General features: G+C 41.7%; 1 protein-coding gene across 1 annotated transcript; it reads right to left on the bottom strand.

Moving 5' to 3' along the window:
• Positions 1-2,681: 2,681 nt before the first annotated feature.
• On the bottom strand, positions 2,682-20,781 carry UBE2N (ubiquitin conjugating enzyme E2 N). The gene is made up of 4 exons (XM_080344841.1): positions 20,688-20,781; positions 4,449-4,695; positions 4,116-4,256; positions 2,682-3,507 (listed from the first exon to the last, which is right to left on the bottom strand). The coding sequence occupies exons 1-4, from the start codon at positions 20,715-20,717 to the stop codon at positions 3,467-3,469; spliced, it is 459 nt and encodes a 152-aa protein (XP_080200967.1). The 5' UTR covers positions 20,718-20,781; the 3' UTR covers positions 2,682-3,466.
• Positions 20,782-25,751: the final 4,970 nt, after the last annotated feature.

The raw sequence follows: 25,751 nt of genomic DNA, 5'->3' as shown, positions 1-25,751 counted from the left end.
GAATGTACATAAATTGAGATGTCACATTTTTTTATGTTACTATTCCATTAAGATGTTTCACAATAATCTCAATGTGCTGGAAATACACTTTCTCAAAATCTATAGAAGCAACGTTTCACTTGGTTTAGACTAAACTCTGCTAACATACAAAAACCGCATTCCATCAGCTCCCAGTGATAACACACTTCACACCCATGACAGAACATGGCTACACATTAGGAGGTCACCACAAAATGGTTATGCAGAAATAGAAGCCTTCCAAACCCTCCTCTTGATCTAAAGGAAACTACTGCAGAAGTGTTTTGCACGTGTGGTTTTAGAGCCCGTGTGATCACGCAGGCTCAGCAGCTACAGTGAGTCTCCACGCTCTAACACACAAACCGCAATGTTACCGCTCTCTGTCAGGATTTCAGGAGTTTTGACACATAGCACCAGGAATGCTAAAGGAAACCCATTTATTTAAAGTTTACTGTACATTTATCCAATGGACATCCACTAAAAATGGAGATAAAAACTCAAAGATAGCTGCATTTGCTCACCAGCTGTAATGGTAGATGTAACAGAAGTTGCAGGTAATGGCTCTGAATATACACCTGCTTAACTGAGGAAAACGTATCTAACTGGCTTCAAATAATTTAGTCTAAAAGTGTCACACATTCCTCAACATAAGATAGAATGAAATTCCCAGCTCGGCTTTATACAGGACTCTTAATCAGGTTTAAAAGTTAAATACATATTATTTAATACATATAATCAACTTTAAAGCAATTAAATATACCTGAACAGACCCCAAACCAAACAAATTTCAATTTTTAGGAAGCCCGTTCAAAATTTCCTTCCTTACAACTACCATTTGAAAACACACTGACGTGTTTTAAAACGCAGTATTTTAGCCATCCTTTTACACCACGAATTTCAGATATACCATCACTATGGACGCAAATGGTCAAACTCAGACAGCAGGGACTTCTTTAATAAAAATCTCCAATTTGTTGAGATAGTTAAAAAGAAACAAAAGAAACCAAACACAAAACAGACACATACTGGCTACTGTGTACTCAAACAGTTCTATAATCCACTCAGTCACTAGCAAACTGAGGCAGAGGATTTTCTTATTAATATATTAACAATATTCCACCAAGAACTTAGTTTTAATTACATACTCTAATTAGCTGCCAACTCCAGCTGAGTTTTAAGCCCTGAACACACAAATATCTGGCCATCTGCTAAATGACCTTGTGTCTGGATTCATCCCACCTAGTTGGAAGTTGAATTGCCCAAGTTCCAGCTCAGGTCCTGTTTCTCTACCCAAGGAGAGGAAAACCACTTTCAACAGGGATACTCAGGAGGGTCTGAGTGTCCCCTGGGGGTGCCACTTGTCCTCAGACTAGAGACAGAGCTGAGGAAAGCCGTGTACATAGCCTAAGGTAAAGCTTTAAGAGGCAGGTGAAGTGAATCCAGGGTCTAGGGCACAGCTCACGGATTCTCAGCTGCAAAATTTGCCCACGTTAACAAGCACACATGGGACATAGGTCAGAGAAACCCAAACACATGCTCATGTGTAAGGAGAAGGCAGGGTTAACTGCTTACCCGCTCTGAAGAGCAAACAATTTGTTACAAGCCCTGAACGCAACTTGGGCTGAAATTCAACACAGAAACTACTTTTAAAACAGGTTTGGTTTTTTTTAATAACTCGGTCCGGTGAAAAAGCTGAATTCTGAACCAAGCTGCAACCACGTTACAAAGAGTACTGTGAGGGACAACACCAGCTACCAACCACTGAAAGCACTGTCTGTTGGAAAATGTAGCTTTAATAGATATTCCTCATCTTACATAAGAGCACAATAAATACACCACATTCTATAGAAATTTCAGATGACACCGGAGTCAGAAGAGGTGGAAGAGGGAGAATACCAACAGGCTTCCATAACCATACCCCTGAAGTGCATGACAAAACACTCCCCACTGCAACCACTGCAAGCTGTCACTTGCACACTTCAGGCTGGCCCTGCCAAAAGCTTTTAAGATCTTTCTTTTTTTCTTTTTTTTTTTAAATTTATTTTATTTTTTGTGTGAGGGAAAGGAAGAGAATAGAGATACAAGAAATCAAGGGAAGCAATAAGATAGGTTTTCAGAAAAGATGCTGGACATCCAGACAAGATGCACACACACAAAAAAATCAAGGATGAGAAGGAAGTTTTTAATGACTTTCCTTCCCTCCAATAAAGAAGCTTTGCTGCTATTTAAGCAGACCGGTTGCTCAAGCAAGTAGCTTAATAAGGCTTGCAGAGCAAACCAGTGGTCTGAGGCGCTAGCTCTAAGTGGATAAGCAAACATCAGTCGATAGCAGGCTGGCAGCAACAGTGGTTCTACACCCTGGTATCTCCTGTTAAAAGAGGGCAGGAATTAATGAAGTTCGAAACCCACGTAGCCCAACATCTGATGACAACCAGCAAAGAGAAGTTATAATGAGTGCTGTCATTTGCTCTCGGCCTCCTACTTGATTATGGTTATTCCCATGAAAATACATATCAATGCACGACTAAAATTATGGTTACAACGGTTACATCAGAGACTGGTTTCTAAAAGTCACTCCAAATGCAATTTCATATTAAATTGGCTGGGTAGGTCACCCACACAACACAGGCTAATAAAAAAGTCAGTAAACAGAAGCAAAAAAATCTTGTGAATTCCACCTCTTTACTGTTTAATCGGTCAGACTGGTGAAGACAAATTGTCAATTCTGATTTCATTTTTTTTTTTAAATACGATTGTCACATTAGAGAAATGAAAACACAGCAAAATAAACTGTACAAAGGCAAAGTAGAATAACAAAAAATATTTTACTAAAACATAAGATTTACAGGAGATTTTCCAGACAAGCCATACAAAATGGTCACAAGCTTTTTCTTGGAGGGATTTTTCTACACTTGACAGCAGAATCACAATATTATTAGTGAAGGTGATGGATGTTTAATGTTCCCATTTTTTGTTCAAACAATGAAGCTTGTCCATCTACAGCGTCTACGTTAGACTGGGCTAGAGGGTATATTCTAAAGTATAACTGGTTAGCTGCTTTTACCAATGCGATTAGCATCACCATAAAAAGGGAGGAGGAGCCCACAAAATTAAAACAAAAGCCCCACAGCTAACCCTGCCTACCTTCATTCACAGTGCTTATACTTAAACCATGATGGGAAAAATGATTAAAAGCAGAGATGTGCTGCTGCTTTCAAACAATTTCACAACAATCCAGATGATACTTCTAGCCTCTGCTCATGCGGTACAATAGTGAATTAGGACAAGACACAGATTTGCTAATGTGCATTTAATCACCAAGGGACTGAAGATGTCTGGGCTTTTATTCTGTAATGTTTCTAAGACTGTGTCCATTAAATGCAAACAAAAAAGGAAGAGGTCTTGGCAGAACAGGAGAAGTGATGCACACTTGATGTTCAAAGCGCATTTAAATATTGTTCATGGCATATAGCCTAGTCCATGCTCTGGCTGTAAAGAAAGAGAAACACATTTAAGGAAAGATCTCTCTTTAAGGCTTTACTGAAGTCATTTTAAATTCTTCTTTTTAAAGATAACTTTTATACTGCTGCTGCAAGTATACAAAATATATCCGTTCTGAGCTTTTAAGTACAATTTCGAACTCCCATAATACACAAAAGTTGACAGCTGCTAAAATGGCCTGACTGCAGTGAATCCAAATGTGAAGAGACATAATGCAACATTCTGCCACAGAAGCAGGTGGGGAAGAGATGTTACTTTCTGAAACCAGACAATCTTTTCCTTAAGCTTCATAGAAAAAGCAGTGGTGTGTACTTTTACTTTACCACAAGTCCAAACTAGACATGCTTGCAATTTAGGAACGTGAAAACTCAGGATAAAAGAAATCAAGAGAGCATTTTCCCTCCAGCAGGCCTCACAGACTTGAAAACAGAGCACCGCAGGCACATTCAGGGTACTTAGACTATGACTACAAGCTGTAGTTGTTTCTGCAAGTTGCAGACATCCAACGGGAGGTCAGGATTTACATCCCCCAACAAATTAGTAAGTCAGCTACTTCCTAAAGCTAGGGAAAAAAAAAAAGGCATAAGATACATCACCTGTTTCTATGGCTTGGGCTTCATTGGTCTTCCATTGCTCAGCTACATCATTTGCTAGTGGATCATCTGGATTGGGAGCGCTTAACAAAGCCTGGATTGATAGCAGAACTGTACGAATCTGCAAAGCTGGGGACCATTTATCTGAAGAGACATTTATAGCAGTATGAAACACCATATTCATCACAGTTTACAGAAGTAAAAAGTTTTCCTCTCCCAGATTAAAGAATAAGCACGGTATTCTTTAAAAAAAAAAGAAAAATATCTATTTGGAGGGTCAATCTACAAGTTTCTGTACTTAATAATATCAAGAAAGGAAAACAAGGTAGCACTTACCTTTCAAAATATCTAAACATATTCTTCCCAGCTTGTCTACATTAGGATGATAAATTTTGGTCATGAAACGTACTTTAGGAGCTGCCATTGGATATTCTTCTGGAAGGAATAGTTCAAGTTTAAATGTCCCACCCTCAAAGGGGGAATCCTGTGGACCTGCAATGACCACGTGAAAATAACGTGCGTTGCTTTCATCTGGCTCCGCTTTTATCCCAGGGACCGGTTCTGCCAGCAGGCGCTGGGTTTCCTAGAAGAAAAAGAAAAGGAAATGTAAGAAATACAACCCATTTAAAATAAACATCATCTCTACAAATTCATTATGAGTTATTTGCCTATATCAACAGAAATGATCGTGTTAGATAAATACCTCTAAAGTCAAAAAACACCTGCAAAAAGAAGATGAGGATGTGGTAAACTGGTAGACATCTCCTTTCAGATGCCTCGACTGCTGTTAGAGTATGTGCTTCTGTAGTGCAAAGTAACAGGTAACAATTAAGCTGTCCTCAACAACTTAACTTTTGATTAAACTACTGCGAAGCTATTATTTTTCAATATACTTAAAAGCACTTCAAAGAATGTCACAGTAAAAATATCAAAACCATTTCTCATTCTACCTTGAACAGCAAATCTCATAAGTAAAAAACCAAAAGGGCTAATCACTCACAGAAAGCATTCAAGATTTACTCTAACGAAGAGTGGACTGATTTGTTATGATGAACATTTGTATCGGAATCAGATTCGACTTTGAAGAATTCAAAGTAGTACTCTGCTGCAACACTAAAGGTGTTTATAAGAATGGTTTATATATTTACAAATATATATGCATAAATAGCTTTACTGTGAGCCCTTTCAGCCTACAAACAGCCCTGTTTAAAGTGACCCTAACGAACAGTAGGAGATAGGGAAGTTGTTCTGTAAAATGAGGAAAGCCTGGCATCCTACAGAGATTTGTCATCTTTGTTGCCCAATTCTTCTACCCACAGCACCGATTCCACCCTGGACACCACTCTGTGACCATAGCTGAGAGTTGCCCACATTCTGACCACCCAGCCCACTAATGCACTGAGCAGACAGACCCACCAGGGCCCGTACGTCTTTCTCCTCTGCTGCCAGGCCCCACAAGTGTTATAGGCTCCATTGTGTTCCTTCTGATAAAAAAGAATCCAAGGCCAAAACAGAAAACAGGACATTAAGCAAATGACAACAGGTCCAAAGCCTCATTTCCTCAGGTAATTTTAGCCTATTTCCTGCTTTTCCTCTAGCATGCTTTTACTGTGTAGAATTAACTTTTTCACCACCTGTGTTGGCTTTCACAAAGAAAAATGATCCTGTTTCTACTGAAGAAAAATGGTAACTGGTAGGTGTAATATTAATTTATTATTCTAGTTTTATAGTATATTTACTCTGCATGTCTATAGTAGCACTAATTCAAGCACAAACCAGACAGATTACCTCTACTTGGCTTAATATGTTCTTCAAACATAACTGGACTGTTTCAATACTGGCAGTTCACAGAAATAAACTCACACAGCACTTAAGTGATGTGGCTGTCGTGATGCAATTAAATAACACCTCACACTAGCCAAAAAAAAAATCCAAATACACAATATAAAGAAGTGAAGCCAGTTATTCATTTCAAAATTGTCAAGGTCCTACAAATCATAATACTGAACTTATAACTATGTACACAAACATAAAAACAAACTTATCTGGTCTAATTCCTTGTTTTGACTACATATTGCCTGCTTATCTGAATAGGCATTGGCTGCCAAAGCAATACACCTTACTGGAAGGCCATCCAAACTTCTTCAACCTGTCTCCACTCGCTTCTGCAAGTGTATTTTATTTTCAACTATATACATAAATTTATATCATACTCGGCACTTGTATTCTGCTGGCTATTTACCTGTGCAGTAATTCTGTAGAAATGCAGCAATCTTTAGCTCAGTGGTATAGAAAGTTGGTGAGTAAGAAACCACAGATTATCCCTGTAAATGCATAAAACATTCTCCATTTCTTTCAGCAAGGTTTCAGCATGAGTGCTGCCACAGGTAAATGGGACAATTAGGATTTCCACCTATGAAGGACCATGTACTTATTACAGTTGGACAGTTTTGGCAGGGGAAACGGCATCTTATGCCAAATGCAAATTAATATAGCAAGGCAACTTGAAATTTAAAAAGAACAAACTTAATGAAAAGAACCAATTTTTAAACATCTTCCTAACTGCTGGCACCTGGACTTTGCCAGACACACACCAGAAGGCAGATAATGGTTTTGGTTCTTACAGGCATTTTCAAATATAAGACTGTTTTTTTTTTTAAATTATGACTATGATTAAGGGTAACACATTTTAATAGTTGAGCTGATCTCAGGATTTGTTAGCCCCCACTCAGTCACTCTGGCCCCGAGACTGCCCCCCTAATTACACCAGTACACTGACTGCAACCATACTGGGCAACCAGTCCTGTCTTAAAATAATCCAGAATCAGCAGTTCTCTGGCAGCAGCATCAGCACTTCTACCTGCCAGCATAACAGAGGCAGCAGCGCCTGGCTGCAAGCTGCACATTCTGCCACTAAATCTAGTTGTCAATAAACAATGAGAGATCCCACGTATGAGAAAAACGATCCTTTTAGTCAAAGTACTGCATTATGATGAAGGGGCTATACCACTGCTAGTATGTCATCACGTTCTGATAGTCCTTCACGCCTCTCAGTCACACAGATGCGGCTATCTCACTATAAAACACCGCAGAAAAAGGGAGTGCAAAGAAAAGCATTTACATTGCATCCAGCTACGCCAGTGCTGTGGCTACTCAGAACCCATCCACGCCCCCTGTGGAACATTAATATTAGATTAAAAATGCTTTAAGCATGTCTCGCTTCCTGCGCCGTGAGTGGGGCTCCACTGCTACCGGCACAATTGAAGCTGTTTCCAAGCAGAGATGAGGAGGAACACTCACAAGAAAGAAATCTGTGAGGAAATCAGTCGACACTCATCTTTCGCACCCAGCAGGCTCTGATGCAGCCATCATGCCGAGAGAGCGAGTACCATGCTAAATTTCTCTGACACGCACAAAATGATAGGTCACAAAGCCTGTGAACGTACATCACTACCATTTTATGCAAAAGCTGAGAAGCATCTTTGGTTCTAAAACAGTATAACATACAAGCTTGTTAGACTATGCAAAACACAAGAAAAACATCATTTAAGTACAAACATTTCATGTTCTTTTAATAAGTACATCAACACCACCTGCTGAATTCTGACAGTAAATATGGCTATTGCCCTTTGATTATTAAGAAATTTATTATAATATCTTCAATACATTTGGGGACAATCATGGAAAAGTAACAGAAAGGGACAAATGTTCTACGGTCTAAGCATACAAAATGCTTAAACATACAAGTAGGTCCAATTCTAAGGTAATATCAAGCACTCAACTTCCACATTTTACAATAAGATGCTCACTTAAAGACACACCAATATTAAAATCAATTTCATTTGCCATAAGACCTGAAGAAATAAGTCATATTTGAGATATACAGTTGTCAGTACACGAGGCAACACTATGGACCAGGTCAGGAAACTGAACTGCTTAAAGGTTTTGTTTGGTTTTTTTAAGTGTACATTACCAAAAAAACTAATCACCCCCCACCTGTAAGTCATGCACAAGAGAGTCGTGAGATATAGACTTAATCTACAAACAAGGAAATATTTAACTACATGTTGATATTATTTTGCAATTTTATATTATTTTCCCTAGAGGATTGTTACCCAATGAAAAACAGTCCCTCAAACACAGTAAAATACGTAAATAAATAACTTCTAATTAAAATTCTAACTTCCCACCTTTTTTAACTAATCAGGAGGATCAAGCATATGCAATACTTGATTTTCCAGTATCTTTTTAGGCAAAACCTTTCTAACACTTTTTTAGCTGAGGAAGTGAGTTTTGTGCAATCTGTTACTTCCCTCTTTCTCCCCAAAACTGCCTTTGAACCCTTTGTCCAATTTCAGCTTTTCTGTACATTTTGTAAACTGTCAGTGGCTATAAGAGAAACCAAGCTCAGTGCTACCCAAGAGCTAAAGACAAGAAGAACATGAAGATACTATATACTGTTGGGCCAGTTTATTCCAATTAAATATGTAGTATTCTTGCCTAGCAAAAAAAAATCCTGCCAATAACACTATAAAGAGCTGGGACATTCAAACATTAATACACTAAACAGGAAAGAAAAAAAAAAACCAAAAACAAATCCACAGAAAACAAGGTTCTGCAGTTCTGCTGATCACAATACATGTTTTTACAATACAGCAATTAATTTAGTCTTCAGGGGAACATGAATTTACATCTAAGTAAATGTTCCAGAACAGCACTTTATAGTGTTTCTTATTAGCTCTGCTCTAGCATGCTGAAGGAAATTTCAGAGAACAGATTTCAGGGCATTTTGAGCTTTAAAACACAATCCCATGCTGCCATAGGCAGTTATTTCTATTTGTCATACTCAGCAATGATTTTAGATCGAGATCTCTCTTGCTCCTGCTTTTACTCCACTTGTTCCAAGTTAATGTCATAATTTCCATTGACTAAAGAAAACCAGGAAACCAAAAATGAAGATACATGTCAATCAGTACTTAAAACAAACAAACTAAACAAAAAAACCCCACAAAACAAAAACCACACAACCACCAACCATTCACAACTGGCTGAAGCTTCCCCCCAACCCCATTTTATCTGTCTCATTTTTAATTAAGTGGCTAAAAAATACAGAAGCGTTGAAGGTGTTTTGACAAGCAAAGCTTTCCTTATTAACACAGGTGGCCTGAAGCAGAGTGACAGATGACGCAGATCAGACAGATGGTGTAGCTGACATTCTGCATAGCTATTCTTCTATGAAGACATTAAATTGAAGACTAATTGTACCCAAGTGGGGGGAGAAATCCTCAATCTGTTTTTACAGTAACCTATGAGGACAAGAAGCCTCAGGGAGAGCACAGTGATCTTTAGAAGAGACCAACAGAGCAGGAGGTGGGGTGAGGGTTTTTTCAGGGTGCTGAGACTGAGAAGCCATACAAATACAAGAGGACGATTTGCATGGGGCAACGTTTCACTCTTTGAGCTTTTGCTTGGTTGTCCTGCTCTCAGCAGAAGGAAAAATAAAAAGTTACTGCAAAGCAGACATAACCCCCAAGATTCTCCTGGTTCATACACCCAGAACAAGACATTAGGGATGGGAATTGAACAACCCCGAAAGATGCTTCCACACCGACATGCATGAAAATCAATTGTTAGAGCACACAAAGATACGAACAAGCACGGAAAGAAGGAATCCATTAGTAATAGGCTACTATTTTAATCACTTCCAGTCTTGCAGAAGTGTTTACAAAAGCCTCAAATTGCCAAGGCCTCAGTGAAAACAATAAAAAGATTTCTGTATGCTACAATCTGGAAAACAAAAAGCCACTTCAGAACTCTTACTTGGTATCAACAGACTAAGGCAGGATCAAACAGTGGTATATTGGCAAATAACAACAACCTGAAAACTCATGAATCCAAGTATTTGGAGAAACAAACAAACAAGCCAACCAGAAAATTATTTCTTACATAGTAGAACCACTGCAGCTGAACCAAAATCTCTAAAGTTTCACCTGTCTGTCAAAGACCACTCCAGTAGTGAAGGAAGAAAGTGTTGCTTGGGATTAGACAATTTTTAAAACTTTTTCCTTACTTTCTAAAAAGGAGTACTATATTCTTTGCTTGGAAAAATAATGGCAATTCTGTTCCCTGTACTATGGCAATAGTTTATCACCACCAGTTTCACACTGCCTGTCAAGAGATGTTGGCTAAAAAAGTGAAGAACAAATCAATATCTAGCACCTACAAAATACAGGAACGTTAAGGCTACCGTATGAAGGCCACTAGAATTTCAGAAAGAAGCCTGCTTGCAAGGTCAGCACAAACTAGCTCAAAGAAGAAATCCAAGCTCCAAGTCCTGAGCCAAATTTGCTTTGCCTAGTGATTCAGCTGTCTGCAAGCTTAATTTCCTGACATCCCAGTTTTCTTATTTCATATTCAATATTACTGCTATATAGTTTCCTTCAACAAGTAAAAAAATCTGCATATTAAACCACAAGTTAAATACAGTAGTCTTCAGTGAGATGTTATATTTGAAGGAATACACTTTTTGACAGAATCTAGCTTGGTCTTCTACTCTACACAGTCCCTTAATATCAGTTGTGAAATCACCTGGTGAAATTCATAACATCCATTAGAACAAAGGGAGCTTAGAGAAATCCCAGCATCTTAAAGCCTGAACATTTTAAGCTGATAAATGAGCAGCTGCTGGAGAAAGGAAGAAAAAAAAGCTGTGCTGCCTTTCCACTTCAGCCTATTATACACCTTCATTTTTGTCTGTATAGCTGTCTCTTGACCTCATGGTGAAACATAGCACATAGCCCTGATCTGGAAGGGGAAAAAAACAAAACAAAACAAAGAAACCCACATGCAACAGAGAAGAGCCCTTGATGCAGTTCACCACATGTCCACACAAACAGCTGTGCCAACAAAAAGGAGGGTGCAAACACATGCTGTCAGAAGGATGGGAGAACAGACTGCTCCTTTTGGTGAAAGGGCTTGTTTAAAGAGTTGAGACTGCAGCGTCAGTCACAGCGAGAAACTAGCGTAACGGATTACTATTCTGTAACCAACCTCAAAAGGAAATGTAGAGGCCACCTCCTCATTCCAAAGGACGAAGCTTAACTACCAACAGGACTAATTTCAGTAACAGATGGTAAACTGCTAAATTAAAGTCCCCAGTCATCTATAAAAGTCTTAAAGACCAAGTACTCTGTGTATCTTCTTACTTGTTATGAACAGTTATCTAGCAACCTTTTATGGTGTTGAGACTACAGAAAAGCATCCTTACAACTAGCAGTTTTATGCTAGTACCTTAAAAAGAGAGAGATATCATTAAGACTTTCAGATGTCAACATAGCTGTGATAAAACTATTCTGCAACTTCAAAACAGAAAACATTAATAAGGTCTCTTACACAAAGAGAAAAATACTGCAGGACTTAGAGCTATTAAATATTTAAAATTGTACAATACCACATCTTTATGCAAAGTCTCAGGGGAATTATTTTTTCCTCGTATTTTCAGCAGTACATTTACGAGCTCAATTCTCCAGACAGCAGTCAAGTAATTTACCTTCAGCATCACCTACTAAGATGGAGGCTACACCCCTGCAACTTCATCAGACAAAGGCAAGGTATAAGCCTTCTCTAATCTACTCCAGACAGTGAAAAACAATAGCTAATATCCACCTTTACCTGTAGGTTCAACTAACCCTAGGTGGCTTCATTCTAAACAGATCAGGGAAGACAGAAGACAGATAAGTATCTTTGTCTTAATAAGACTTAATCTGCAACAGGAATTACAGTTTACAGCTCAACTGCCAGTGCCTGCAGCTTCCCCCTTGCCAGAAATCACCATCCCGCAAATCTACTGAGAAAGTAAACCCTATCTGCATTCTCAGTTCAATTCAGAAGAAGTGAGTTTGGCTCTCTTAGCTAGATCTTTAACCCAAAAAATGTTGGCAGCAGAGTTTCTATGCTGTCAGTCATCTGGCAGGGGGCAGTAACTTCCAACAGAAACTGATGAACAGTCAGCATTGGCTGCGAGTAAAAGGATCTTCAGCAGCACAAATGTATAAAGATCTGCATGTCTTCTTGATACATTTATTCCATAGGTGCTACACTCAAGGGTCTCTAAACAGCTGCCTACAAAACAAACCTCTTTGGTAGCCCTGGCCACTTATAAAAGGAATGGCAGGATGCAATGCTGCATGACTAGTCCCGAGATGCACTAAAATAAAGTTACTGGTAAAAGGAAAGAGGCACCCAGATTGAAAGAAACACACATCAGCTTGCCTCACTTCTTTAAGACATAGAACTTGTATCTAGTATGGACCATTTAGGCAGATGTATGGGGTGCAGGTGTTGGCAGCAGGGGGTCTCCAGGGGTGCCCTCTGTGGGAAAAGGTCAAGGGTTGCCCCATGCCACACACAGCCACCATCAACAGACTTGCTGCGGGGTACAGGCTGATCCCATCGGACAAGCTAGTGGCACATCTGAGATAACATATTTAAGAAAGGACAGAAAATGTTACACAGAGAGAACAGCGGGGCGGGGGGGAAATGTGAGCAAAACTAGTCTGATCACCAAGGTCAGAGACAGAGGGAGAGGAGGTGCTCCAGACACCAGAGCAGAGATTCCCTGCAGCCCATGGAGGACCACAGTGGAACAGATATCCACGCTGCAGCCTATGGAGAGGACCATGCGGGAGCAGAGGAAAAGCATGAAGAGGAGGGAACAGCAGAGAGGAGCGGTTATGGATGGACCACAAACCCCATTCCCCATCCCCCTGCAACCATCCGGTTCAGAGGAGGCAAAGGAGTCAGAAGTGAAGGACTGAAATTGAGTGTAGGAAAATGTGGGTAAAGATGGTGTTTTAACTTTGTCATTATTTCCCACCATCCAACTCTGGTTTATGTTGCAATAAATTAATTCATTTTCCCCAAGTCAAGTCTGTTTTGACTGTGATGGTATCAGTAAGTCAGCTCCCTGTCCTTGCCTTGATCCATGAGCTTTTCCATCCTATTTTCTCCTCCTACCTGGTTGAGGTGGGGGGCAAGAGAGAGTGGCTGAGTGGGCATCTGGCAAAGGTCAACCCACCACAGCATAAATCACAAAGTAACTTTTAATTTGAAATGTGTTTGAGTTGTTGTATCCAGAAGCACTTTTACAGAGGATGTGGTAGACAGTTTCAGACTCCGCAGATGATATTGCAAATTAGAGTTTTTCAAAAAGAAATTACAGACTTCAAATGAAAGCCACTAGCTCCATTTTCTGCTATAGTTGAAATGATAACAGTTATCACTTGGAAGGTACCACACATACCAATTTATGTGGGAGAAGATGTGATAAGGAAAAAAAGATATATTTTTCAGTTTAACTGATTGCTCATCGGTGTCTTCAATATTTGCTTCCTACAGAAGATCAGACGTTTGTTGCCAAGTCCTCCAGGAAGGTTTCTAAAGCAGATGTAAAGTCACTACCAATAGCAAAAAGCAAAGAGATTTTAAAAAATAAAGTTACACATAAGTACCACTGTCAATGACTAAAAATTACTGCAAGTCCTTTGATTCTTCATTAGCTTCAGTTGTTGAGTTTATAATTGAGACAAACTGCTTTTCTTCTCACAATTTCAGTCTGGTCCTTGATCAACTTGACTCGCATCTGTAACTACTTGCGCCTTTTCCTTTCCTCACAAAATGCAAGGGTTTCCCTGAATAGGAAACCCTAACTTCTCAGCAGCAGTGCTAATGTGTACTGTCACTGTTCATCTGTCATCAGACCAAGCATTTGCCAAGTCAAACAACAAATGACATCACAGAACTGATTTGGCTTAAAAAAAATAACCTTTACTGCAGATTTCTCAGCCAAATGACTCCTTCAGTCCAAGTTTGCTGCAGCAGCACCAAAACTTTTGTGCCAGCACAGGCCAGGCTAAATCTGTTTATTCAGTGAGGCTGCTCAACACCAACTGCAGCCTGATCACCTTGAGAACTTCTGGTTCATCTAACTTAACTAGGTGGTAACTTTCCTGCCTTGTGCTGGCTCTCTGCAAAAAACACAGAAGTACAACAACTTCGGCATTTCAATTCAGACTACATACAACATATATTTGTTTCATATTTTTATTGTGATTGCAGGAAACCCTTGCCAGCTACCAGTGCCATTATCTTCCAACTACATCTATTAGTTTTGGGTATGAAATAGAAACTGAAGGTTTTATCTGCTTAGGCAAAAACTTAAAGCAGCATATTGGCACGCAGACAAATTACAATTACTTGCCAAATGGCAACTCTTTCCTGTTCTGTCAGAGTGGGATAAGGGGGAAGATCACACTGATCTCCTTCACCAAGAATGGGTAAGTTGCACACAAGAAAATAAACCACATATATGTTTTTGCTTTGATTTTTTGAGGGTGGAGGCAGCAAGAGAAAGTGAAACATACCAGTCAGAACTGTCTTCTACATATAAAGATAAATCTGCCTCAGAAAACCACAAAGACTTAATTAAAAAAAAAAAAAATCACATTTTGGCACAAATTCTTCCAGAGTCTATCAATTCACTAGGTACAATTATGTAAAGAATTAGCTATAACCAGCATTATTGAAAATAAATTTGGTACCTAAGCAGATGTATTATCAGAGAGATTTCAGAATGTTGAGATTAAAATTATATCACTGTAAAACAACAGCATTAGAGAAACTCTCCTGCAAATAATGTCTGCCTTTTAAGAAAAGAAAGAATTAGCAATGAAGCCCATTAAACTGTAATGCAAAGGTCAAACATCACAAATAGAAGGCTGCACTTGTGGTTTCCAGTCGCTGGCCTCCACATGAATTTTTCTCTTCCTTGCCATATAATCCCTGCATGTCAGCATCCCACATGCCTGCACTTGCTTTACTCATTATCGGGCTAATGTCTCTGTACATTAATGCTTCCACCACCCTATGGCTTCCCAGATCCCATCACCAGCCCTGACTGTAACCCAAAACCCACCCCCCCACTCGAAAAAAAAAAACCTGAGTGTCAACAAGTAAAAGACATCAGCTATAAAAGAAAAAAACAAACAAACAAACAAACCACCACACATGAATAGCAGCACAATAGATTTAGAAACCATTAACTAGTACGCAATCTATGGACAACTGTCCAGCAACTTGAAACTACAGCCTTGCTAAGCAAGTGCCGCCAATTTTGGATTCCTCATAATCTTCTCTCATGGCGCTTCTGGTTTTCCAGTTCCCATCACCATACAAGCAATTTTAACCACTGCAAAGTCACTTTACAGTGAGATGAAGGCAAATGTACTCCAGGTAACAGCATCTTCCCAGAAAACAGAAATTAAAAAAAACCCACACCAACAGAGTCAACCCACTCTTGGAAGAAGACCTTGTTGCCAAACAATGGGAACATGAATAGGGGCGCTCTTAAGGTCAGCATCACTCTTCCCTGAGGATGACCTCAGTCTCGAATTTTCCACAGCAGATTACAGGCTTTTGGAATTGTGAAGTTGAAATCCTATACAAATTCTTAGAGGATTAGCTATGTACTAGCATAGATCAAGCTTTTTATGGTGCATCTCCAGGTATAGTAAACTCAGGCATAACTGAACTCACTGAACTAATAGTGTAAACCATTCCTGCAGTTACACTAACCAAGCACATTTGAATTAGAGTTTTGCACTAATATACAGTGTGGAAGCACCTATCAAAGTGTTGTTAAAGCAAACAATAACTCAAAGAGTTTTTGTCCAAATGCCATATATGGCAAAAATTTGCCACTTGTTTCTCACTATTAACCCATCTGTCCAAATGTAACTATGAAAACATGGGTTTATTTCGTAATATTGTACAAAACAAATTTTGATGATATCCATTATGTTTCATGACTTTCAGCATAAGTATCACATAGAACAACCATGTGCTAAGTTATAAAAAACCATAAGCACCAGTACTCAGAAAGCTTGGTGTGCTATAGATTTGTACCTCCAAGTTTGCTCAAGTACTACACAAGAAGGTGGCCCAAACAAGATTTTGGCCTCTAGCTGGATTATTTACTGCCTTTTCCTCAGCTTTTATTCTCTAGTGTCTACTGAAAGCTTCTTTAAGGAAAAAGCTGTGAAAAGTTATCAGTGTCCTCTTTAAGATCTTTTAATAAGACTCCATGTTTTCCTTTTAAAACTGGTACCTTGGCCTAACTTGAAAGCTTTCTTATCCTCAGGGCCCAAGTCTCCTTCTCGGCCTCCCTCCCACACCTCCACAGTTCTGTCCTGCCAAACTTCAGGCTTCTAATACCTGCCTAGACAGCCCCCGATTACCACAGCCACTAGTTGCCTGGCAAGAAGACCCAAAATGGGTCACAAAGTAGAGGATGTGCTATCTGTCTACCTTCCTGCATTTGTTGGGAAATAGTAGGGAAGGTGGTTTTAAAAACAGTACCAAAAAAACCCCTCTGAAAATTCCCAAAATTTTCACCTTTCTGCCACATTTGAAGTTATCCACAAGATCCAAACAGCATCCAAGGGGCAGAAAGATGTTACAGGCCAAATATAGTGCTTTTCTGACAAATGCCAAGGATCAGCACTGTCCAGAAGTAATGTTTTCTATGTCTAACTGCCACACAAAGAAATGCCAAATACCAGCAAAAGGTATTAAGTTTACCTCCAGTCTTATTTTTTTTCATCCAGGAAATTAAAAATTGGTCAGATATGTAAAAGAAATCAAAAACTAATGGCAACTTAAATTTTCACGTGGAGACAGATACTCATGTCCCAGAAACCCATAGCTTCCAAGACAAAGTGTCAAAGACAAAGTGTCAAGACAAAGAAACTTCAAAGTGGCTGCCAGTAATACTGTTCAGGAATTTCTAGAAAGTTTCAGAAGTTGCAGACTAAATATCTGATTTATATTTAAAAAAACCCATAAAGCTTATTATACCAACCTCTAATATAGAATGCTGTAGGTCCCTGTCACTACATATACGATGAGAATCTCCATAAAGCCTCCCAGAAATTTTATAATTTGACATAGCATTTTAGAACTCAGCAGTCCAAATGTTACTCAGATTCTCTAAAAATTTGCAAGCACTGACAGCAATGTGGAAATAGACTCTCACAGTAAACAGCAAGGAAGGAATATTTCACACAATAACACACTACCATGCAGGGGAAGAAACCAAAACCTCAGTAATTTAATGCTGAGAAATTCATTAATCAAAAACATCTGAAGGAGTCTCAGATACTGCTTCATGGTTTACTTCATCATATGAGCAGCTGCAGTGATTGTAAGAGAAGCACCACTAACAACTGGCTACACAGTTAACACAGACCTGAACATCAAATCATGAATAATGAGATCACTGCAGCAGTGAAAACAGCAGAAAAAGCATTTGCAAAAATGACACAAGGCAGCTTTGCCCATCTCATTCAGATATACCGACTGCACTTGACATGGCAATGAGGTGGTTTGAATGTCAGCCAAAAAAAAAAAAAAAAGAAAAAAAGTCAGATGCAATTCAACTCCTTACTTGACTGGAGCTACGTGACTTTGCAACACTGGAGTGAAACCGTGTAAAAAATGTTTGAGAGTAAAAATCACTGGGCTTATTTATTGTGTATATTGCAAAAGCCCACTTTTAATATTGTGCAGTAGTAAAAAAAGTTTACAGCATCAAAACCACACATCTTGGCAAATGTGCAGTACTGCATTTTTATTTTATCTTACATTAATAGATTTTATTGTCAATGTGATTCTCAGAGGACCCTTGGTTTTGGACTACTGAAGAAAATAAAAATACCTCTTCTCTATTCACAAGATTCTGAGTATATCTTTACAAGACTCAAAACTATATCATCAACTTCTACTCATCATTTGTGATGTGCTAACACTAGGTCATAACTCTAAAGCAAGTCATCTCTTGATCCTACAGAACACTCTCCCCCACGCTTGTTTAAAGTCTGTGTTTCTAAGTAATCTGAGGACAGCAAACCAGGAGTAATTCTGTATCTCCTGTAACAACCACTTCGCAAAATCTATGCTGACACCTTTTAATTGAATTTGGAGGAAGTATTGGAAATACAAAGAAAGCTCTCTGCTGAGACGAGGAAGGCGACTGCTCTCCTACTGAGCTTGATGACAGCCTGCACATAGCAAAAAGCAGGCTGAGGAGCACAGGGCCGCTAGTCAACCGGAGCACCAGGCCATCTGCCAGCAGTCGGTCAAGACGAGAAACGCCAACTGCATTTTGAGCGGCTAGCTAGATTCTGTACTTCATTACAGACCAAATATGCGCTCCTATCCCAAATCCACCATCAACGGTCTCCCTCTGGCAACAACACATAGGATCGGAAGGAGAAGGTCTTTACCTAGCAGTAACCTAAGCCATTTATTTATCACCAAATTTATTAATGTCCATAAGGAAAATTGGATCTTCTTGTTATTTGAGTTATTTCACCTTTCTACAGGTCTTTCCTATCTCTCTCTCTTCCTTTCCTGATCTCTCAAATTCTCCTTAGCAGCAGAGTTTACTCCCTTCCCTCTCGTTAGGGCAACCACCAGTAAGAAATTTAACATCAAGATTGGCAGGATAGCAAAGGTCAAAACAACTCTCACTACAGACTCCTGAAGACCCAAGCAGGCACATTTCTAGGCCTGCACCTCTGCAGCTGCGATATTTCAAAATATGACTTTGCACATTTTTTGAGGCTGCAGTAACTAGTCAGATTCAAGTCCTGGACCTTAAATACATCTTTCAACCTACATCATGCAAAGCATAGGAGCTAAAGAACTGGCCACCTAACACAACCAACCCAAGATTTAAAAGCTCTAGGCTGGCTACACACAACTTACAATACATTCATGGAAACACACAACCCACCATACACACCACCCTATAATAATAACAGTCCTGAAAACTCTAAGGAGGATCTGGAGCTTCCCCATGTGTCACTTCTGCTGCCTTCTACCTCCCCTCTCCAGGAGAAGAAACATTCCTCTGTCATCACACATCTTTGAAGTAAGATGTGTGAATTGCTCCAGGTTTCTTCTAGAAAAGCATGAAAAAAACCCAAGAGCACCAAGAAGGAAATTTATGCACAAGTTTACAAGGGGGTGCATTTATTGGTTGTATTTAGGGGAACTGTCAAGAGCTATTCAAGAATTTAACAAGGACAACAGTCTCATGACAGAGCTCTTACCACAGCTCTGTGAGGAATCCCTGTTCCGCTGTATTATGAATCAGTGTTTCCTCTCACACCTGAAATACATTCAGCTTTGCATGCCATGCACTGAGGCAGCTGGATGAGTGTCAAACTCATTCTGTAAGATTTGTCTTTGTAATTTTTACTGCTTACAATTCTGAACAACAATCATAGTGTAGCCTGTCTGACACAAGATAAAGGCTACTCCTGCCTTGTTTTTACCTCATCTATTAGATTACTTGACTTGTTAGAGAAAATACATTTTATTTTTTTCATCCACTATTTAACATATCGTACACTAAAGTGTTCTACAATAGTTGCCAACATTGCACACCCAACCAAGAGACCTTTACTGCGCTACAAATTATTTGTAGCAATTGTTCAGCTCAACAAGTAATCTAAGGAACCTTACTGGAATCACTTAATAACTTCTGTAAAAGGAACGATCACCAATTTGAGGGCTTCAATTCACATCACTGCAAATCGAATGGGAGACAGCAGCCCAGCACAAACACCCTAGAGGATCAGCCTACTGAAAGGACTCACAGGCATTGCAATGCAGCTGCCTGTACCACTGTTGAGTGACTCCAAATCATTGAAGCCTTCAGCTGAAATTTTAGTCAGGTGGTCAGCTGAAAGCGCCTCGAAGTTGAGAGCCCTTGCAAAGCTGGTAAATGGAAGTCGAAGAAAGACACTGAACTGCCAGCACCAACATGCCAAAACCGTACAAGCCGACAGCTCAGGACACACGTGGAAGAAGCCAGGCTGGCCCGGCTGTACCGGTACGGATGCCCCCGACGCGCAGCCCAAGCTCAGGTTTAACCCCTCGCTATGCTCAGCCCCTGCTCGCACAGCAGAAGGAACCCGAGTACCGTGGCGAGGGCTGAGCCGGGGCCGGGCCGGGCGCCCCCAGCCAGGAGCCTCAGCGCCGGCGGAAGGCGAAGGGGGTGGGGTGCGCCCGGTGCCTTCCCAGCGCTATGCCCCGAAAAGGGCGCGCAGGCTCCCGACGCACGGACGGCAGCGCCGGAGGCCGCGCGGTGACCGTGACGGGAGCGGCCGCTCCCGCCCGCCGCCCCCGGCCCGCCAAGAGGGCCCCGCCGCTCCCGCCCGCCCGCGCACGCCGAGCCCGGGAGCCCCCGCGGGCGGCCGCACATCCACCTGGAAGCGCCGGGGAAGGGAGGCAGAGGGGAGCAGACCCGGCGCGGCCCCTGCCCCAGCGGCTCCCACGGCAGCGCGTCACCCGCCGCCCCACAGGGGCAGGATGAGGCCTGGGAGCGGCCCTGCCCCCCGCGGCCCTGCTCCCGGGCACCGGAAGCGGCGCTCGGCCCGGCCCGGCTCGGCCCTGCCCGCCGCGCAAGCCCCGGCCCAGCCAGCCCTCCAAGCCCAGGGCGGGCGGCGGTACCTTGATGATTCTGCGGGGCAGCCCAGCCATCTTGTCTCGTCAGGGTGCAGGCTCGCGGGCTCGCCTCCGCTCGGGGATCGCGCAGAGCCGGAAGTAGCCCGCGCCGCGCTTCCGGTGGCACCGCCCTCGGCGCAGGACGCCGGGCAATGTAGGCCGCGCCCGGCTCCGGAGCGGCCGCTCCTCCGCAGCTGCTGCCGCGGGGTCTCCGGGCGCGCCCCTCTACCGGAAGGGGTCCTTGCGCTGTCTGTGGGCACGGACGCGGCCGAGGGACGCTGTGAGGGAGCCGGGGTGGCTGTGAGGCGGCGGGAGGACCCGCCCGCCCTGTGCCAGGGGCTGCGCCGCCTCAGCCGGCAGTGGCGCGACGGACGCGCCGCCTGTGCGCACAGGCGTGAGCTGGGGCTGCGGGCCCGGCAGCGCCAGGCCCTGCGGGATAAGCGGGTAATGGCCGGGGCAGCGTGGGGGAGACTGAGGGACGACCTCGTTAATGTTTATAAATATGTAAAGGGTGAGTGTCACGAGGATGGAGCCAGGCTCTGCTCAGTGACAACCAATAATAGGACAAGGGGCAGTGGGTACAAACTGGAACACAGGAGGTTGTACTTAAATATGAGAAAAACTTCTTCTCAGTGAGGGTGACAGAGCACTGGAACAGGCTGCCCAGTGGAGTCTCCTACTCTGGAGACATTCAAAACCCGCCTGGACACCTTCCTGTGTGACCTCATCTAAGTGTTCCTGCTCCAGCAGGGGATTGGACTGGATGAACTTTCGGGGTCCTTTCCAATCCGTAACATTCTGTGTTTCTATGGTACATGCAAGCAGAGCCCAGCTGCCAGGGCTGCTCACCGACCCTCTGGTTTACCCGCTCCAGGATGGCACCGGTTCTGTGCAAAGGCAGAAGCCGCTTGTATCAAGTGTGTGAGCTCATCAGTCAGCCTGACACAAGTAGGATTTCAACAGCGTGTCTTGCGCACCATGATGGTACAACCTGTACCGTCTCCTGATTTTAGGAAGTGTGTCACTAAACCTGTTACAACACCTTACAGCGTCTTTGTGTTAGTAACACCTGGTTAGTGAACCTCCTTTTTTAGCAGAAAGCAAGATACTGTATAAGAGTATAATTATCACACAAGCATCGTAGGACACTAGTAACATCTAGGATTGTGCATTGTTGTTGATGGGAAATAAAAACACAGAAAGGTGTTTTTGCCCCAGGTCACCAATGAGGCCGGCAGTGCAGCCAGGAACAGGACCCTGCACACATATGATTCCCTCTTAAGTGTTTTCTCCTGGATTAAAACCAGCACTTCTAGATCATCTACGTAACTTCTGTACACTCTGGCAGAATGGAAAGTTCTGCGATACTATCAAATCTGGACTATGTAATTGCTGAAACGCTCCTATCATAGATACTACAAATGTTCTATATCCTAAAATCTAAACATTTATAGTATTACAGGCTGGTTATGATAACATGAGGCATGTGTCAGAAGAGTGGTGTGCTTTACCTTTCTCACAATACTTCCTGAAAGCTTCCCTGGTTTTCCTTCTCTATCCCTCTCATTAAGCCGTTGGCACTATAGAAGCCAACTAACAAGCACAGGGTTGTTCTGTGCTATTTGATATTCCCAGCTGTTGAAAGCACCAGTAATTCCAAACTTCACGTCAATTCATGAAAACCCATAATTGCTGTGAACTCTGTGTACATCCTCAGCCCTTTCTGCACTCAATTTGTCTCCCAGATGTCTGGATGTAACTTTCCCTGAAGTCAGTCAGACTAACAATGAAGTCATGCACACCAAGAAAAGTGCATAAAAACACATTTGCAGAACTGGGGCTTAAAGCATTTGTCGATAACACGCCCTCATTCTGCAGTGGATACGATTGAGTTTATTTGCATACATTAGCATGTGAAATATCCGTGTCTTGCTAGTTACACACAGGACTGTTCTTTAATACTAGATTTTTTTTTACTTTATTATTACAACCTGTTGTTACTAGTAAACAAGACTAAGTAGATACTTTTGTAGACTCGGCACCTTCGCAGTACTTACCATGTAACCTGAAAAAGTGAAATGCTGATCTCTAGAAAAAAAATTGTAAGGTGGAGGAAAAAAAATCTAAGACAACATGTTTATCAGTGGCGTGTCAGCCTGTTTTTTTCCTAGCTCCAGAGGTATTCAAGTATCTATAGCACATATGGTGCCTTAGAATAAACAATTATAATCTAGGCCGCTAGAGCTCTCTTAAGGATGTACAGTGACTTATTGTTTGATTCTGGGGGCAGTAGTCTCAGTGATTTACTAGTTGGTTGCTTCAGGGTTTGTTTGTTTTTCGAGATAGCTGGGATCACACACAGAGATGTGAAAGCCTCTTCCAAATGACTACAGAGCAGCTTCCCACCCCTCCACAGGAACAGTCTAAATGAAGAGTACAGTTTTCAAGATGCTCTTTGTATGGGCAAATGTAAACCCAAGGCCTGGGCTTATATGGGGAGTTTAGAATGCGCTGGTCTAAAATGGCTCTCGAGCAATCCTGGTTTGAGTGGAAGAATTTTGAGACCATATTCAGTGCCCGTTTCAAGAACTCAGATATTCACAAATGCAGGCTTACTTTGCAGTAAACTTCACAAGGCATAAATACAGTAATGCCTTCTCAAATCATCTGTCGCTTGGGAGGGCAGTTAAGTCAATGTAAATAAATTAACAACATATAGTGATGACCACAATGTAGCGCTGACCTGCTTGTAAATAACTGCGTACCCCTGAGCAGATGGGTAGAGAATCTAATTGCTTTTGAGGAATGGGTTTACAGTGAACTTTGCATAGAGAGTCAGGAGAAAAAAATCAGGACAGAATGTTAGTGAAAAGAGGAAATTAACATTAATATAATCTTGAAACTTCCTAAATAACTGAAAATATTTGTAATCATGTTGCTATGATACCCAGTAAGCACCAGGAGCCTTCATTTTGATTTAGGAAGTATGCTGACATATGTAGAAGGAATGAAAATATTTAGGTTATTTTTAAAATTGTTGTCTCCATGTTATGTCAATGTCACATAATACAATAGGCAGTTTAGGGACCAAGACCAGAAATGGACCCTACACCAAATGATCCTTTTTCACCCTTCTCTCCTATGCGAGTAACCCTTATGTGTGCTTGCCAGCACCAAACAAATATGAAGATACAGCTGGAGAGGTGAAGCAATTCTTTGTGAAATATATTAATTCCTTGTGAGTTTTATGAAAGTAGGAAGATGGAAAAAAAATGTTGCTTTAAATCCCACTGAGATAAAGACTCCATGACTCTAACACTTCATTAGACATCAAGGAATCTCCACTGGGCCATCTCAAGACCGAAATAATTGGAAACCAATGTATTTTGTTACACTGCTTGCAGAATTACTTATTTTTCTTTGTTTATGCCTTCTTCTACTGTTCTGTTTGTTTGTTTGTTGGGTTTTTTTTTGCTTTTATCCTTCTTCAAGAATACTGGCCATTAAAGGACTGGCTTAAGTGGAAGAAAACATGTGCTGAAAGATGCTTTTAGGCCCAAGGCAACTAAAGTGTCATTCAGGTTCTTGAAAGTGCTGGAACCTTGCCCTGTGTCTGTGAGATGCAACAACAGAGCAGAGCATAGTTGGCTCAAAAAAATGCTTATGAACGTTGCATTCTGTGTCCCCTTTCAAGTATTGGAGAGCAGGAATCTTGCTTCAATCTGAAGCTGCAGCAAGTCAGTCTGGCAAGCTGTTAGGTTTTAATATTTTTCATTGCTCAACAACTGGCCTGCCATGTCCTGGGAAAGGCGCAGATTTCATGACATCCCTCTTTCTGGCTCCTTTCAGGAAGAGGCTTTTGAAGTACACTTGCTCAGGATATGGCAGTGAACAACAACATGTTTTACTGTTGTCACATCTACAAAAGTGCTGGTTGTTCCCCTAAGTCATTCTCTTATTGGAGGGCATGGGAGGGGGCACAGAAAGGGGAGGAGAGAGGGAGAGGGAGAGGGAGAGGGAGAGGGAGAGGGAAAGGGAAAGGGGGAAGGGCAGGGCAGGGCAGGGCAGGGCAGGGCAGGGCAGGGAAGGGAAGGGGAGAAAGTAGATCTAAAAATCTAGCTTTCCACAGTGCTACATGTGTAGTTTGTCAAAACTTGCAGAGTGTTTCAGCAATCTTTGTTTTTTTTTTCTTTTGTAAAATAAAGGTTTGATGGAAAAAAAACATTCTGCTTTCATCCCAAGTACTGCGCTTAATGAAGTCAGGATCCTCATTCAGACAGCTGCCCTCCCTGACTCAATCAGGTATTTTTCTTTTGCTAGGTTGAAGGATTAAGATGCTATGTGTTTGGCAGTCATTTAGATTGATATTTTTGTTTAAATTAAATTGAAATTTTTCATTAGACCCATTGCCTGGAGTTCTGTCTGATGCTTTCTTAGCACTGGCAATTGCTGGCTGTTTGTTCCCTTAATATCCTGAAATAAACACTGCACCTCAGGCAGAATGTGAAGAAATCTGGAATTATTTTATGCCTGTATTTTGTTAGATGTGTGATGATAAATTGGATGGCTGTGCTGCCCTTAGATCAGTCAAGGCTTTGTCAGATGCCAGTTTGACTCCACAGTTTTGTGTCGGGGCACTGAGTGTACAAATAGACCTTAACTGCTGTGATGGCCCCAGTGGGGCCCTCAAACCTCATCCTCCGCTGGGCTTGAGTGTTCAGTCCTTCCTGAGTGTCAGGGGTTCCTGCACCAGCCTCGCTCCCAGCCCATTATCATCTCCTGCCCAGTGACCCCCGGACTATCTGCAGAACTCATTGCAGTGATCACTCTGCTCTGCTCACCCACCTCTGGTGCAGTGGGGCTGCACCTCAGCAATGGGCTTGCCTTGGGGTGCCTGCGGCTCCTGGGTACCCTGCCCAGAGGGAGCGGTGCTGCCCTTGCTGCTCCACGGTGCTTTGCTTCCAAGTTCAGAGCACCTGAAAATGCGGGTTCATTTTGGAAAAGCAATCTTGCCATGTTACAGTTGCTGCTGGTTGGCTTTTATAAAGCAACATTCATATTGGTGTTTCA

The sequence above is a fragment of the Nesoenas mayeri genome (genome assembly GCF_963082525.1).
Source record: "Nesoenas mayeri genome assembly, chromosome: 1".
In the NCBI taxonomy this organism is placed as follows: domain Eukaryota; kingdom Metazoa; phylum Chordata; class Aves; order Columbiformes; family Columbidae; genus Nesoenas; species Nesoenas mayeri.
The sequence above is the reverse complement of the archived record's forward strand: the minus strand, read 5'-3'. Positions and strand labels throughout refer to the sequence as shown.

What these genes read in the sequence shown, in the direction of transcription:
- UBE2N (XM_080344841.1), bottom strand. Translation starts at nt 20,717, where the DNA reads ATGGCTGGGCTGCCCCGCAGAATCATCAAG. An exon ending in ATGTTTAGATATTTTGAAAG is followed by an intron (nt 4,257 to 4,448) that starts GTAAGTGCTACC and finishes ATGTCTCTTCAG; the next exon opens with ATAAATGGTCCCCAGCTTTG. An exon ending in AGCCCAAGCCATAGAAACAG is followed by an intron (nt 3,508 to 4,115) that starts GTGATGTATCTT and finishes CTTTCTTTACAG; the next exon opens with CCAGAGCATGGACTAGGCTA.